Raw genomic sequence first — 14,712 nt, forward strand, 5'->3', positions numbered from 1 at the left:
AAAGTTTTTCAAATTTCTGATTGTTTTCTCTAGGAAAAGCACTAGGAAGCTGACTCATGACACCAACACCAGTGGAGTTTTGCTGCTCAGAGTGGCAAAATTTTATTAGTGTTTTCTTTTTCAAGCTTTCTTGCATTATGTAGTCAGTAAAACTATTTTGAAAAACACTGACATTATTACGGAAAAATTAGTGTTTTATTAAAATAGTTTAAGGCATTGCATGTAACAACAGCAGACATACAGCTGATAAGGACATACTGCAACCAATAGTTTTATTTATATTTTTCTTTTTGTTTATACATTTGCACCAGTTCACATTTGATATTCTGCACTGAGAAAACATCAGAACGCCATAAACAATGTGACATTTTACAATTAGAAATTCACAGATGTATTTTACCAATAAATCAGATTCAAGATTTTGCCTGAAAACAGAACAAAGGTGAAAGCATGCTTATAATGTAACCAGGAAGTAAATATAGCACAGTGCAATACATACTAATTTAAAAAAAAAAAAAAAAAAGTAAAAAAGCACAGATGTACATCATACCTCAGGGTTGAGACTGAAAGCTTTTGCTGGTTTTCCAACACAAAGGAAGTCAAAGATAATTTCTTTCATTGCGAAATCTAAACGTTCCTAAAATAGCAAAAATACTGCAAATCAGTAAGCTGCACACTTCTGTTAGTTATTTTCATTAAGGTTATAGAATGCTGAAGACCATTTTAATCAGGGTTTATTTAAATATATGGTAAAATAGATTTTCAGAAGTACATAGAACATATTATCAGATCTAAGCTTTTAGCAATGCTTTATATTCACAAAATCCAAAATGTATAGCATTTAAATAGAAAATTATCCATTTTGGAAATAAAGCTTTTAATTATTTCATTTAAATGGCAGTAATTATGGCACTAACATAGTATTTTACATAAAAAGAGCTTGTTCACAGATGGCACAGTTAAGGGAAGATTTTAAGCATCTGTTTTCTTCATTCCTATTCAGAGACTTTAAGTACATGCTTAAGTGCTTTGCTCAATGGGAAAATTTTCTGAATTTAAGTCATAAAAGAGATGGAACTCCCAGCACCATAGGTTAGTCTATTTTAGCAGTTCCTATTTGAACAGATGAAAACTACATTTGTCAACTCCATGCTGCACTTGGTTGACTTCTGACTTCCTGCTTCGACAGCAGTACAACTTATTGTCCCATACACCAGGGATGATGCAGTATCAGAACGAAACATGGACTATTATTCTGAAGTTTACTAACTGAATGTGTCAACAAATGCATTTTTTACTTACTGGAAATTTTAAAAACTGACAAAAATTATTTGTGAGTTAAGTGAATACATTTTAATCTATTTTCAATGAAATAAGGTTAATCAAAACCTGTCATTCAAAAGAAGTTTGCCCCAGCTCAGTCTATAATTTTATCATTCCCTGCTTAAAAGATAACGTCAACATGGTGGCAAAAAATTCAATCATTAGAAGTTTACTTATTTGCTAATTTGTTATTGGGAAAGGAAGTTGTTCATTATATGGAAAGATATATGCATGGCTCTCCCATACCTGTGCAATAAACTGTATTATCTTCACAAATATGTTTAGAGGCATATCTCTTGGCACAACACCACGGGACCCTTTTGGGAAAAGGGTTGTGACAATAGTAATAAGTCGACTGCAAAAGAAAAATAAACATGAGACATTTTTGGACTTCCCAGACCTTCATTTAGCATGACACTCCATCTAGAAAGACCAGAAAAAACTTCCTTTGAAATGAAAATGTAATGGGGTGTCTTGTTCTGTTCCTTTGGTACAAATTCAGTATAATTATTTTATTTCATTACTACATGAAAAGTAAATTAACGAGTCAATGGCCACTACAAAAGTATTTTTAACTTACACTGAACAAGGAGTAACTTCTAATTTTTCCACAATTTATAAGCAATTTTCATAGGTGACAGAATAACTGACAGGCCCACAAGAGGGAATATTTTGTTCTGTACAGCTGAGTTTCTTATTTCACAACAGAAATAGGTACAATTTGAAGGAATTCAGGAGAACCATAAAACATCTTCACTGGCAACATCCACTCTACAATGGATTTTCATTACAAATAAAGCACTTTACCTTTGGGTAGCTGTGTTGCTTTCACATTTAATTCTGATCATGTAAACCCACAGTAGTCTGTACAGAGATTCCAGTGCAACTCGAGCCATTTTTGGGTCCTTATTCTAGAGAAACATATTACATAAGAAAAACTTCAGGGACTAATTAGCAAGGAAGTTCTACACTTAATGGATACCAAGGTTCAGCATCTTGATAATGAAACTACAAAAAAAAAGAGCCTCACAACTGCTCAGAGCTCCATTCCTGTAGCTGTAGGATGCTCATGTATCCAACCTGCTTCTGTTATTACTTAAGTTGTTGAAAAACCCAAGTATCAAGTCAGTTAAATTATATAAATGTTACAATTTAAAATCTCTGTTTGAAAACCCCCACAATTTGACTATGAAAAGAAAAAGTCCTATTCAGTAGATTACATAAACTCAAAAGTTGTTGCTCTATGGTGGAGGCTTGGTACAAAGAACAGATAAGAGAATGTACCACACATACTCAAAAGTGAAAGGACAAAAATCGGTGGATGCTTAGTCAGGCCTAATTAACATGGCATCTGTGATCAGCTGGACTGGTTTATCTGTCTGGATTGCTGTTTATTTTTAGAAACTAGTACAGGATTGTCTTTGGATCTCTTCAGTCATATGCAGTTTTCTGTTTCTGTGGCACTTATAGGGGTTGTCTGAGTAAAAAACAAGTAAGTGCAGTCCAATCAGATGGTCTCCCACACGTTGAGTCATCTGCTGGGTTAAACTTTGCAGGACTCCAGTACATTTTGACCTGAGATAAAGTTTGCCTGGCCCACAGGGCAAATCTCCATGGCAAAAATCTGAGATATTTTCAGCAGACAAATGTTGAGACACAGATCAAAGACTGCGGTTTGATCAAAGAAACTACAACTGATGCCATCAGAAATTCCTGAATGTGTATGGCTCTGGGTCCTGCAAAATGATGGGAAGACAATTTGCCAGTGATATAGGAGATGACTTCAACTTTCAACACGGCATCTGTGACAAGCTTAGGAACAGAAACACTGGTTTTGGGGCCCGATTTCCATTCAACTCCTTGACAACACATTTTATGCAACAAAGTTTTATATAGACAGAAAACGGAATAAATTTTTTTTGTTTATTATAGCAGCATACAATGGTTGTCACACATGCTTAGAATAAATAATAAAGGGAATGTCAAAGTTTACTTGGCATATTAATCTCTCTAGGACTATAAAATAATAAAATTAGTTACAATCAATTTGTTTATTAACCTGTTTACTTCCAATCTGTTTTTCATCAGGTATAATCACATCAGTCCCTGTACAATTCAGACCCAAGAATTTTATTTCTTCAACAGGCGATGAAGTACATTTTTCAAAATTTATTCTTATTCCAAAGCTTTCAAGAAAACAGCAGGCTGTGGCTAACTGAATTAAAGTAACAAGAGGCTGTGTAGCAGAGTAGGAAGCTATCTGTTAGCAAATGTTCAAACAGCCCAGTGATGATGTACTTAGCTGGGAAGGCCATTGAGAAAGAGGGAGGAGAAAAGGGCTGAGACCAGTATCATTGGAGTTTTCAAAAACTAGTAGACCAGTTTTTTGTCAGATTAGTAAACTGCATGGCAGAAACAGGATGAAGAGGAAGATGATAAAAAACCCAACATACATCCAGGGACCTTAAGGGCATATGCATGAGCAAGATCTGTTCAAGCTCATGGTGTTGATGAGCACAACTCATGATGTGAGCACAACTCGTGATGATGGTACAACTCTCCCTCTTACAGATGGATTTCCAGCTTTTCCTCCAGCTGTGTGAGTTTGGCTTGGGTTTTGAGGTGCCAGACTGTCTGGTGAAAAGATTGTTTCAATGGTTGGGGCATCTCTGTACTGGGAAGGAGTGGCCAACCACTTTCTTACTTTAGCCACATATTCAGCTACTTTACTTTCTCCCCAAAGTAAATATTGAATTAGTGTCACCACATTAATCTGAGTGCCCTATAAATTGAAGAATATATCAATGAATTACAGATTGCAAGATAAATTCCAATTTTATTTTCAATCAGTAAGATAGGACCAACTTTTCTTATATTTTCTCTGATGGTTTCAAATGATTTGTCAGGATCTCCTTAATTTTCAGAAAAAAATATATATTCCCATCTGTCTTTGCTTTTTCTGAAGCTTGTACAGTTGCATAAAACCCCATAAAATTAGTTTCAATAACAATAACATTATTTTCTGAATTTCTTTGCAGGTAAGATTCTAATGCATCTTCACTGAAAGAGAAGGTATCCAAGTACTGGCAGAAAGAAATCTTCAGACAGACTGAACACTCTGAAGAGCTATTCTAACATTAGGATGCATATGAAGAGCGTCAATACAAATTGTTTCATTAAGACAGAGAGGAAGCACAACCAGAAAGCAACAGCAAAAAAGGATGTAATACATACCTTTTTGATAAGCATGAGAACTCAAGTTTTGGAGAATAGCTATTTGCCTCTGAGCTGAGAAAGTGGCAGAAATGTGAGGTTTGTGTGAAGTTTGAAGTGTGCTGCTAGCAGAAGCCTCCTAACCACTGGTCCATCAAGACACAGTTGAGAGACCCTTCATTTGCTCTAACACTTCACTGTGCTTCTTATATTGCCCTTTTCAGGTGGACACAGAACCATCCTTTCACAGGGATGCAGTTTTAGCAGGACATGGGACATGAGTTATTGCAAAAGTAAAAGGCACGTGGAGGAGCAGCAATAACTAGCACATGTGCACTGAACACTACGTGCAGCCCGGGAACTACAGCAGATTGCAGTGGAAAACTAACCTTAAACCTCAAATATCTAACTTATGGCAAGGGAATAAGAAGGGCTACATGGAGGAAAACACTTGAAACATTTTAGGGTTTTTGTAATGCAAACACTTAACACAAGTGAAACAAGCAATGGAATCAGTGTCCTGCAAGTCGTTCCATTCTGGAAAAGCAATAACAAGTTCTTTGTTTCCAATGCTTATGTGAAAAAAGCAAGTTACTACTTGCTCAGCTTTGGTATGTCACTCAGCCTATTAATTTCCATCAGCAATTTCTTCTGTTTCACAGGTGCTTGACTCAGTCTTGGTTTGAGTTAGATGAAGAGCAGAAATTCAAACTAAGCCCAAGAATACTTTTTTGCTATTAAAAAACCTGGACAGCTAAAGAACTTGTACTGTCAGGAATAAAGTTACGTATGGAGTCAGATAATAGCAATAACTCAACACATTTACCTAAAAAGGTTATGCAACAGATCAGCAGTGTATAGGGAACTCTGATACAATATTAAAACCAAGAGATACTAACCTTGAGATTGGAAAGGCAGTTGTTGAGGAAAATATGCCATCTGTTTAAAAAGAACTGCTTCTGACTGACACAAAGCAGGCATGTTACCAGGGGGTACAAAGCCTAAATAGGAAATGGATGTCAATATAGTGTTATTTGCGTGTCTACACAACACAAAACTGACTTAATAGAGCTACTGCAAACTTGAAGTTCTAACCCCTCTGTTTTGCGCAATTCAAGTTGGCCAATATAAACTCATTAGTAAGCAGTGCTATTCAAAAGGAGCCTTCTCTAAAGCTGTTACAGATACCTTTCAAGGATGAACTAAAACCAACCACATGTGTACTCATAGCAGTTTAAGATAGGGCACAATTTTACAGACTCTCAGGGCTAAGTTCCGCCAGTTTACTGAGAAATAAAAACATGGAAATAACTAAACTTTATTATTATAACAACAGGACCCACAGAGATTGTTGGAACTTGTGAATCAGAGGACTACTACTCCTCAAAATCTGCAGTCACAATATTTACAGCGAGACACCTCAAAGAATTGTGTTAAAATAAAGGGAATGCCTGAATCTGCTGCGTACAGCTTGTGAAGTGAAAAAAAAAAAGGGAGGCAAAGCAGAATATAGAAGTTGTAATATCGGAAGCCAGTCTTTTTGTCAACACTTTAACACTTGTAAACAATACACTAAAAAATAAGCTAAAATGCACCTAATGATTTGGAAACTGACTCTGCTATTTCAAGAAGACTAAGGTTTCAGCTGTAATGTTAATAAATCCAGTCAGGACATAAAAGGTGTTAGTAAAAAATAAGGTAACATTCACTTTAAGATGAATTATTTTAAAAATTACCTCTAAATTCTAACTTCAGTTACAGCTCAAAGTATAAACACATTCTAAATCTCAATTACTGTTCCAGTAACATGTAACATAAACTGTCCCTATCTAGGTTAATTTCTTGAACAAATGGCACATGCACATTAATTTTAGTTTTTATAATCTTAATCTCCAAAATACATACGGGACAGGATAACTGAAGTCTTCTTACAGAAGACTTTCTTACTATACAGTTGAGTACTTGATTGGATCACAGAGTTTTGTAACATTCCAAGAGTGTTACAACCCATCCTAAGGAAGATCCCTAGGAGGGAAGATAAACCATCTCCTGGAATTTCCTAATTCACTACCAAGTGAACTTTAATGACTAGCTCATACGAGGTACTTTTAGATAGAAAATGAAGCGAGATGACTTCCCCCATCCTGTGTGTACAGTGAGTGCATGGATTCATCAAACACTGCTCTTGGTCCAGTTCAGACTTTAAGGAGTGTGCTTTCTTCCTGGAAGTCTGGAAATATGCACTGCAGCTATTTCTGTCAACTGTTTGCCTTTCCCCTCCTCCTCCTCCTCGCAATGTTTGTATTTCTAATCACACCCTCACAAGAATCTATTCTATTTTGTCACTTTTAACTATGTAGCCTCCAGTGTGGTATGTGTAGACAAGCAATCAAATGCAAAGGCCCAGCTGTGCAATCCTTTCTCAAGAATGTAGTATTGACTTTGGCAAGTATGGCCACAATTTGGGAAGTGCTATTTAATGTAAAAACTGTACAGAAAAGCTCTACCCTGCTGCAGTTCCAACAAGGTTTTATTAACTCAATAGAGTGGAACAGAGCCACACAAATGCAAGCAGAGAGAAATCAGAAATCCATCTCAAGCCTCCCACTGATTCAAATTGGATCAGGACTGCACCCCAGGGGATGCTCTGCCTGTCTCCTGGGAATGTTGTAACAGGCAGAGAACTCCAGCACACTCCTGCAGTCTTCCCAGCAGTTTCGCTAGCGCCAGTGACCAGAATTTGCTGAAAGAACTGGAAATGGGGAAGTCTTTTTGACTTTCCCCTAGAATGAGGGAGGACAAATGACAAACTTTCTTTACTTAAAAGGTCCAAGACTTCAAAATGGATTAGCTAATGCCACACTGCTGACAGGCGCTGACCCAGTTGGAGAGACAGAGTGCTTAAGGCAGCCAGCATCAAACTGACTCAGATCCTCTTTTAATTCAGATCAACTCATGATTCCAAAAATACACTGCAGTGCCACTGTTCATCTCACATGAAAAAAAATGAAATAGGGAGCTACACACTAGCCAAGTTATGGATTTAAAAGGGCATGTGTTATAAATTTTTTCCTTCCTACAATGTATTATTTAAGCCCCGTGAAAGAGCTGTTCCCACATGCCTCATTTGTTCTCGCTTGACAAGAAGTGAACTCTATTCTTTCTCCTCTTCTCCTAATGTTTACATGTAACAACTATGAGAAAACCTAACCATTTAATAATCACAGAACCAGAAGCTGACAACATATTTGATTCAGACAAATTTAGATTATTTTATCAGTAAAATAATACAGTTATTTTCTGGAAACACAATCATCTTCCCTGCAAATAGAAATGTATTGGTTATAGTCAAATGCAAATAAAACATTTTGCAATTTCCCAAGAGTCTTGCTCAGAAATATTTGTGACAATAAATTTTAATCTCTGCTTCTTAGAGTTACTAACCAATGAGTGTTTCTTTCGTGATGAAAGTTCAAGCGTTGTATCATACAGGCTTTCAACAAAGTTCCTCAGACAGGGGACATTCACTTCATTTTTAACAGCCTGAAATAAAATTTCATGTCAGTAAAAAAACTATTTCACAAGCTGTTTTATCTAATTTAAAAAAATTACGCAAACAACATCAAAAATAAACTTACAGCAGCTACAGGGACAAGAATTTCAACAAACAGTCCTGCCAGTGCATGCTTGATATCTTTGTCTTTAACTTCAAGGAAATAATGTGCACATTCCTAAATGAAAAAAAATACAAGAAACATAAATTGTATATCAGCTGGAATAAAGACCTCTGAATGTTTGCTGAATGTAAATCACGTGTCAGTGACTATTTTTATCCTGCAAACCCCACTGAAAACATTTGCCTCTTAACTTCTAAATCTGCATTTTGCAGCAAGCAGAAAGCAGGACATAAGTCAAGATCAAGGAGCTGTTACTCTAATCCAGAAAGTCTCCACTGAGTCCAGCTGTGCCTGGTGGTGTTTTGGACTAGAAATTGAATTGGACTCAGGGGCTGACCTCATGACCTGTGTCTATCTTCAGGAGCAAAACTAATAGTCAACATGGACTGCTTCACACAATGCTTTGAGAGGCCAGAAAAAGAATGTAATTCTCTGGTTAAGACACACAGGGCAATGAACAATGTTATTGTAAATATTTTTGGATGAATTTAATTGCTAGGATTCGTTGCATATTGAGGGTCAATATTGAATTGTGCTATGTGAGGACAATTTCCAGCCTGCATCTGGGGATTAAGAAAAAAATAAAAACAGACTTTTTCCTAAACATGCAGTGAACTACTCCCCAGACAGCTGTGTTGCTCAGGAAGTGAGGGAGGGGAGATAAGCATCCACCCACTTGTGTGTACAACTTATCTGAGGATGACAAATCCTATTGCCCCAGTTACTTCTTCTCTGGGTTCAAGGCCCAAACAGCCCCTCACTGTATGAGTAAGGTCCCCACTGACCATTTTTCCTTCACAGTCATGCAGAGCAGTTGAAACCTCAGAACATACATATTTTTTCCTGTGTGCTAACAGGATTATACAACACATGTCTTCAGTCAGTCTAGCCAGCCTTCCTGAGGTGCTTCTGCACTCTCTGGGGGAAGACAGACTCTTCTGAAGCTCACTCCTGAAATAAGCTGACCCTCTGAAAATGTGTCTCTCTACTACAGCAGCACTGTGTGACAGGTTTTAGGTGAAACACTGCATGGAGATCCTCAAACAGACAAACTGCCCAAAGAGCTGAAATATACTTCACCAAACTGAGCAAACGAGGTTCTCCCACGTGTACAAGTGCATCTTATGATGCAGAGTAGTAAATATAAGAATTCATTTAGCACTGAGATATTGTAGCAGGGGAAGGTAGAGATCCAAATTTCAGTTTTACTGTATAGGATTTTTACCACAGATTTTAATAGTAGTGAACTCTGGATAAAGCTGAGCCACAACCCCATTCACTGATCAAGTCAAGTGTACTGAACATACATTAGTTTGGTATTTTGCCAGCTCTTGATAACTTAAACTAAGTTGACACATACTAGTATATGTCTACATAATTAAGAGTAAGGTAGGAAAAAAATTTACCTGTTTCTGTGTGGTCAAATATGTCTTATATATGCAATTAAATATGATTTAGAATATGGTGCAAAGCTGAAATAGAATGTGCTTCCTGTTCAGGACTTCAAAGAAAAAGCTCAGTGTGTCTGTATGCTTATATTTGTATTTCAATGCCAAATCCTTACTTGTGGGCATCTAACATTGATTTTTTTCTCCATTTACACCATCTATACACTAAACTTTACATGGAGGTCTATATAAAATATTTATTTTACTGGATGAGTGGGTACAAAGCATGTAACCATGCGGGTGATCCCAAGAAAAAAAAGGGGAATAGAAAGATTAAGCTAAAGAAACCTGCTGGTGGGAACAAAACCAATTATACATTGCCAGCAAGGACTCTGAAACATGAAGTAATTTCTTGCCTTTTACGAAATTATGTAGTCTTTTAATTTAAAGCATTCATTGTAGTCCAACTATGTTCTGTACTAGTGACTTTTAAATCAGGAGGGTACAGAATGCACTCTACAGCAAGCAGGGTGAAGGTGTGGTAGAAGGAGCCAACACGTCCAAAGGAAATTTGATCCAGGTTTTGCCTCAATTCTCTGTCTCTTCCTCAGTGTTTTCCTCCATTAGAAGTTTCTCTCTTTTCTGGCAACTGTGTGAGTATTGGAAGATTCATTTTGGAGGCAGTGAGCAGCTAGGGAGACACAGCTAGGCACAGACACAGGGCAAGGGACAGCTGTGGGATAGTGGGGTGCAAGGGCTGGGGTCTACAGAACAAAACTTCTTCTAGCTGGAGGGCGTGGTCTAGGGACTAGAGTTGTATGACTGATGAAAAGTTGGTATGGGATGACACACTCCAGAAACCAGAGCACTGAGGGGCTCAGAACAAGCAGAAAGTAGCTGCGTGTAGGTTTATGTGGAAATGAGATATGGAAAATCCACTAGAATATTACATGGAAAATAAAGGCTAGCCCATTCAGAAAAGTCTGGGAAACCACAGCTATGTACTTAAGAATTTTACCTGCATAAACTGAAGAGAAGCTTCAAAGTCCTCCACAGGATACATCTTGATGCGAAAGAATTTCATTCCCATGATAAGACTGATAATGCTTTGAACTACGTACGGGCTTTGTTCTTTATGCCGCAACTCTTTTAGCTCTGCCATAAATTTCTTCTTTACAGCAGGAAATCTATGAATTCAGATTGGTTAGTTTCAAAAAGTTCAAAATCATTCTTTGAAATGTATTGTAAGGTATATAAATTGGGAAAAACCTAAAGAAGATAAAACTTAGGTTGTTTAAAAGTACCATTTTGCTCAATATTTGAATAGATTTTTTTTAGCTTTCTTTCACTTCTAATAAACTCAGAGAAGGAAGCATACAGCCTGATCTTAGTCCTTCTAGATAACTAGATATTTCAAATAATTTTATTACCATGCATCCCTTTTACATAAGAACTAACAATGCCATGTGAATAACCCCTTCCATCCATGATGGAAGATAGCTATCTTGCAAGTACATGTGATATTTTCAAAATAAAATGTTTATACTATAATCCTGAAATTATTCAAATAGGCAGTTTGTCCCTTCAGTTTTTTCCCCTAATAGCCATTACAGTAACACTTAAGCATTAACAACTACAATAACTTGGGGTAGAGGGCTCTCTGATAATTTTTGGTCTCCCCCACAAACCTATTGAAGGTGTCATTGGAGACAACCTCATTGTCCATAAAAATGATACATGGAAAGAGCATCCAACAGGACCTCCTGCCCTTTTTGAGACAAAATGGATATATTGTAATTGTCTTGGTGGGTGTAGCATGTAACAACCTTTTGTTATCCCCTTTGATAGACAACCAAGTGAACTGAAAGAAACAGATTAGCAGGAAGAAGCCCTTCAGTTACAGAAACATCTTAACAAGGCCCTCCAAAACTTTGACAGTCAACTTGAAGCTTTGGATCCAGATGCAACTTCTGCATTTGACCCAGACAATTTAGAAGCCCAATTTATATGATTTCCAGAATCTCAAACTGTTTTAGCCACATCGAGCCAAACTGACTGGTTTTGTAGAGCTGAGACTCGCCCTCAGCAACACCAAAGTGTCATGAGACAGAGAGCATTACATCAGGGCAGTAAAATTCATCCTCTGCTTAGTTTGTGGTTTAAGCATACAATGAGATGCTATACTGGGTACATGAGAGCCTGAGTTTGACTGTTTTCAGATTCAAAATTTAAGATCTGACCCACAAAATGTTTTATGTCATCTCTTCTAAGAAGGATGAAGGGTTCAGAATCAGATGCATTAAGTTCTGAGCTGAAATAGCCGCAGAGAGCCTTAACATTGTTGCTATGCAGGAGGATAGCACAGCCATTTATAGGTTTGCCCAGCAAAAGAAAAAATAACATCTACAAAAAAATGAGTTAAAATAGCTCTCTCCAGCCCTTTGGGCTTTCTACAGACGTCATTGCTGAGATAGGAAAAATAATGCTGCTGTAGTTGAGTTGAATTTATTCAGTATCAGTGGACTAGATGCAGAAAGCCTGTGATTCCCTAGAGGCCTATGTTCTAGAACATCTGGATAAATAGAAGGCCAAGGAACTGAAATGACTTATTTCTACAGAATACTTAAAGAAAGTGAGAAAATCAGAATATTCACATGCTAAGAAAGTAGACTTTGTCATATTTATGGAGGAAATAATATATTGAATTTTTCTTACTTTGCTTGAGCTAGAACACCTATTACTTCTGCATACAAATCTGCAACAATGTGCATATTCCCAGTGTTAGGACCAAGGTACCTAGCAAGACACAAGAAAGAATTCTCAGCTGAGAAAACATATTGTTTAAACCACAACTATTACAAAAATAAGGAAGTATCTTTTAAATAGAATTTTTGCATGAAAAAGAGCCTTACCCTTCTTTGTACTTAAAGTGCTTGAAAGCCAAGTTAATAACATCATTTACCAAACTGTCTATTACAGGATGAAGTGGAATCTGGAAACATAAAATAAAATATAACAAGTACACATGTGCTAGCATTACTCAGGGATACCACCCATTCAGAAATATATCAGTTAAAATAGCATGTAGCTAACAAAATAGCTAAAATGAGCCAGCCTTTCTATGTTTATTTAGTTTTGAAGATAAATGCTTTAGCTCCAAAGACATGGCAAAGTAAGGTCTGTATGAGCACAGAATGCTATGTATCATACAGGTGCAAGAAAGACTGCAGTGAAGAAGCATGCGGGATGTATTTCATTGTTTTATTATAATCTTAAAGATGCAATCAGAAAGAAGAATCCCAAAATTCATTTGTATTGGTAATGTCCATCATTTATTAGAAAATGGATAATTTAAGAACTCCTACCTGTTTCAAAACTTCTATTAATACTAAAGAAAAAATAAAATCAATAGCCAGATCTCTTCTCTCCATTAAATAGTCCCTCTGCTGTTCATCACTGCAAAATCAAAGCAAGAAACACAATATTTTTGAGAAGTGTCATAATTCATATTATATGCCTTCTTCAATTACACAAATACAGGTAGCAGGGAATTGTGTTCTACCTTTTAAACTGCAGTCCAGCATTTCAGAAAGTAATGTAGAGTTATGCTCTTAAAATCTGAGATAAGCAGACTAAAAATCTAACTTGTTACTGTGACGTTCTTTCAAATGCTTAAATATCACCTATCCCTTTCCTCCCTCTTTTTTTCTTCCAGTTAAAGATCCACAACAATTAAAAAAAAACAAAACAAAAAACCAAAACCAAAAACCAAACCCAAGGAAACTTGTGTATTCTGTATTCCAACAAATGGATTAAATTTCAAATTTCTTGCTGATGACACCATTTAGACCATTCTTAATTACACTTTGGAGGCAAATGTACCTTTGTGCTATCAAATTCATATTTAGACTTGTCATGAATTTTGACAACTGCCTTAAAAGTACCAGTGGAGAATTCACAACCAAACTGTATTATCTCTTAAAAACTGTTCCAATGTTATTTTTTTAACTTTGGCAACACTTGTCAAACTTTTCAAACACATTTCTTGTGCAGAACAACACAAAGGAGTAAAAGTCTGAGGTGAATAGCTTCCAGTTAAAATATCAAAAAACCACCTATTTCAATTAACCGATTAAATTTTCAAAGTGTACTGAAAAGACAACATGCAAGATACAGTACTTTTTGTAAAATTAAACATTAAAAAACCAGTTCTGCAGCCCACTTGAAGCATTTAACATGATTCCAGTGAGATTTTTGTGTAGATTTGGCACAATTCCTATAAACATTGTGAGTTTTAGTGATTTCAATTGTACTTATGTGTTTGTAATAAAACAGGCATTTGAGAGTACAACTTGATCAGTGATGAAGCAACTCATTTGCATTTTGGTTTCCTTTGGTTTTTCATTAACTGGAGAAAGGACTCGTTATACATTCCTTATGTAACACCACCAATTGACAGAGTGGTCTTGTTTCACTGCTAAACTGACTTTCAGCAAAACTTTGGGTGGAGTTCCTGAAGACAGCTATTTATGAGCAGGTAGTCGTGGAACAAGTTGGGAGAAAGAAGCAATTCAAGGCAAGGATTCATCTCACCCAAAAGCAGACATCTTATTAATGAACTGAGTCTTCATACTGCCCACTTCTACTTATATAATAAGCTTAATTCAGGTTAATTTCTACCTAGGTATTTAAACCTAGCCCCCACCCCTTTGTTCCAGCAACTACTGCCTTTTGTAGGTACTGGGTTATAATAAAATACCAATGTGAAGAATTGCCTATGCATTTCTGAACACCAGGTCTGGCAGTGTTGATTCTCCTGCTGTTTCATTGGAGCATGTAAATGTAGTACTGAAGCATTCAGAAAAACCTCAGAGTTTGAAGAATATACCTGAACCACACTGCCAGACCTCAATATAACCAAGGTCAGTTTGCTGCCTTATCACTGAGGAACTACTGACATCATTATTTTTGTGTGTTTGTTATTTTTAAGAGGTATGTTGCTAAAACTCTCTGACTGATTCTCAAGTTTTCAGATTGAGGGTAGGTATATGTAAATTTTTTATAGGTAAGAAGAATGCTATACAAGAAAATTTCTTCCAAGTGGCACAGAA

General features: G+C 36.6%; 1 protein-coding gene across 8 annotated transcripts in view; it reads right to left on the minus strand.

Moving 5' to 3' along the window:
* The window catches only part of FRY (FRY microtubule binding protein), a 223,469-nt gene that overhangs the window by 90,575 nt on the left and 118,182 nt on the right, over positions 1-14,712 (minus strand). For all 8 annotated transcript variants that reach the window (XM_064409057.1, XM_064409056.1, XM_064409051.1 and 5 more), the window contains 10 exons: positions 12,967-13,057; positions 12,514-12,593; positions 12,317-12,397; positions 10,620-10,788; positions 8,175-8,267; positions 7,981-8,079; positions 5,436-5,537; positions 2,131-2,234; positions 1,570-1,678; positions 551-637 (listed from right to left, as the gene is read on the minus strand). In XM_064409057.1, the coding sequence (XP_064265127.1) occupies positions 551-637; positions 1,570-1,678; positions 2,131-2,234; positions 5,436-5,537; positions 7,981-8,079; positions 8,175-8,267; positions 10,620-10,788; positions 12,317-12,397; positions 12,514-12,593; positions 12,967-13,057 (1,015 nt within the window). The remainder of the gene's footprint in view (positions 1-550; positions 638-1,569; positions 1,679-2,130; positions 2,235-5,435; positions 5,538-7,980; positions 8,080-8,174; positions 8,268-10,619; positions 10,789-12,316; positions 12,398-12,513; positions 12,594-12,966; positions 13,058-14,712) is intronic.

Source organism: Passer domesticus, chromosome 2, assembly GCF_036417665.1.
Source record: "Passer domesticus isolate bPasDom1 chromosome 2, bPasDom1.hap1, whole genome shotgun sequence".
NCBI classification, from domain to species: domain Eukaryota; kingdom Metazoa; phylum Chordata; class Aves; order Passeriformes; family Passeridae; genus Passer; species Passer domesticus.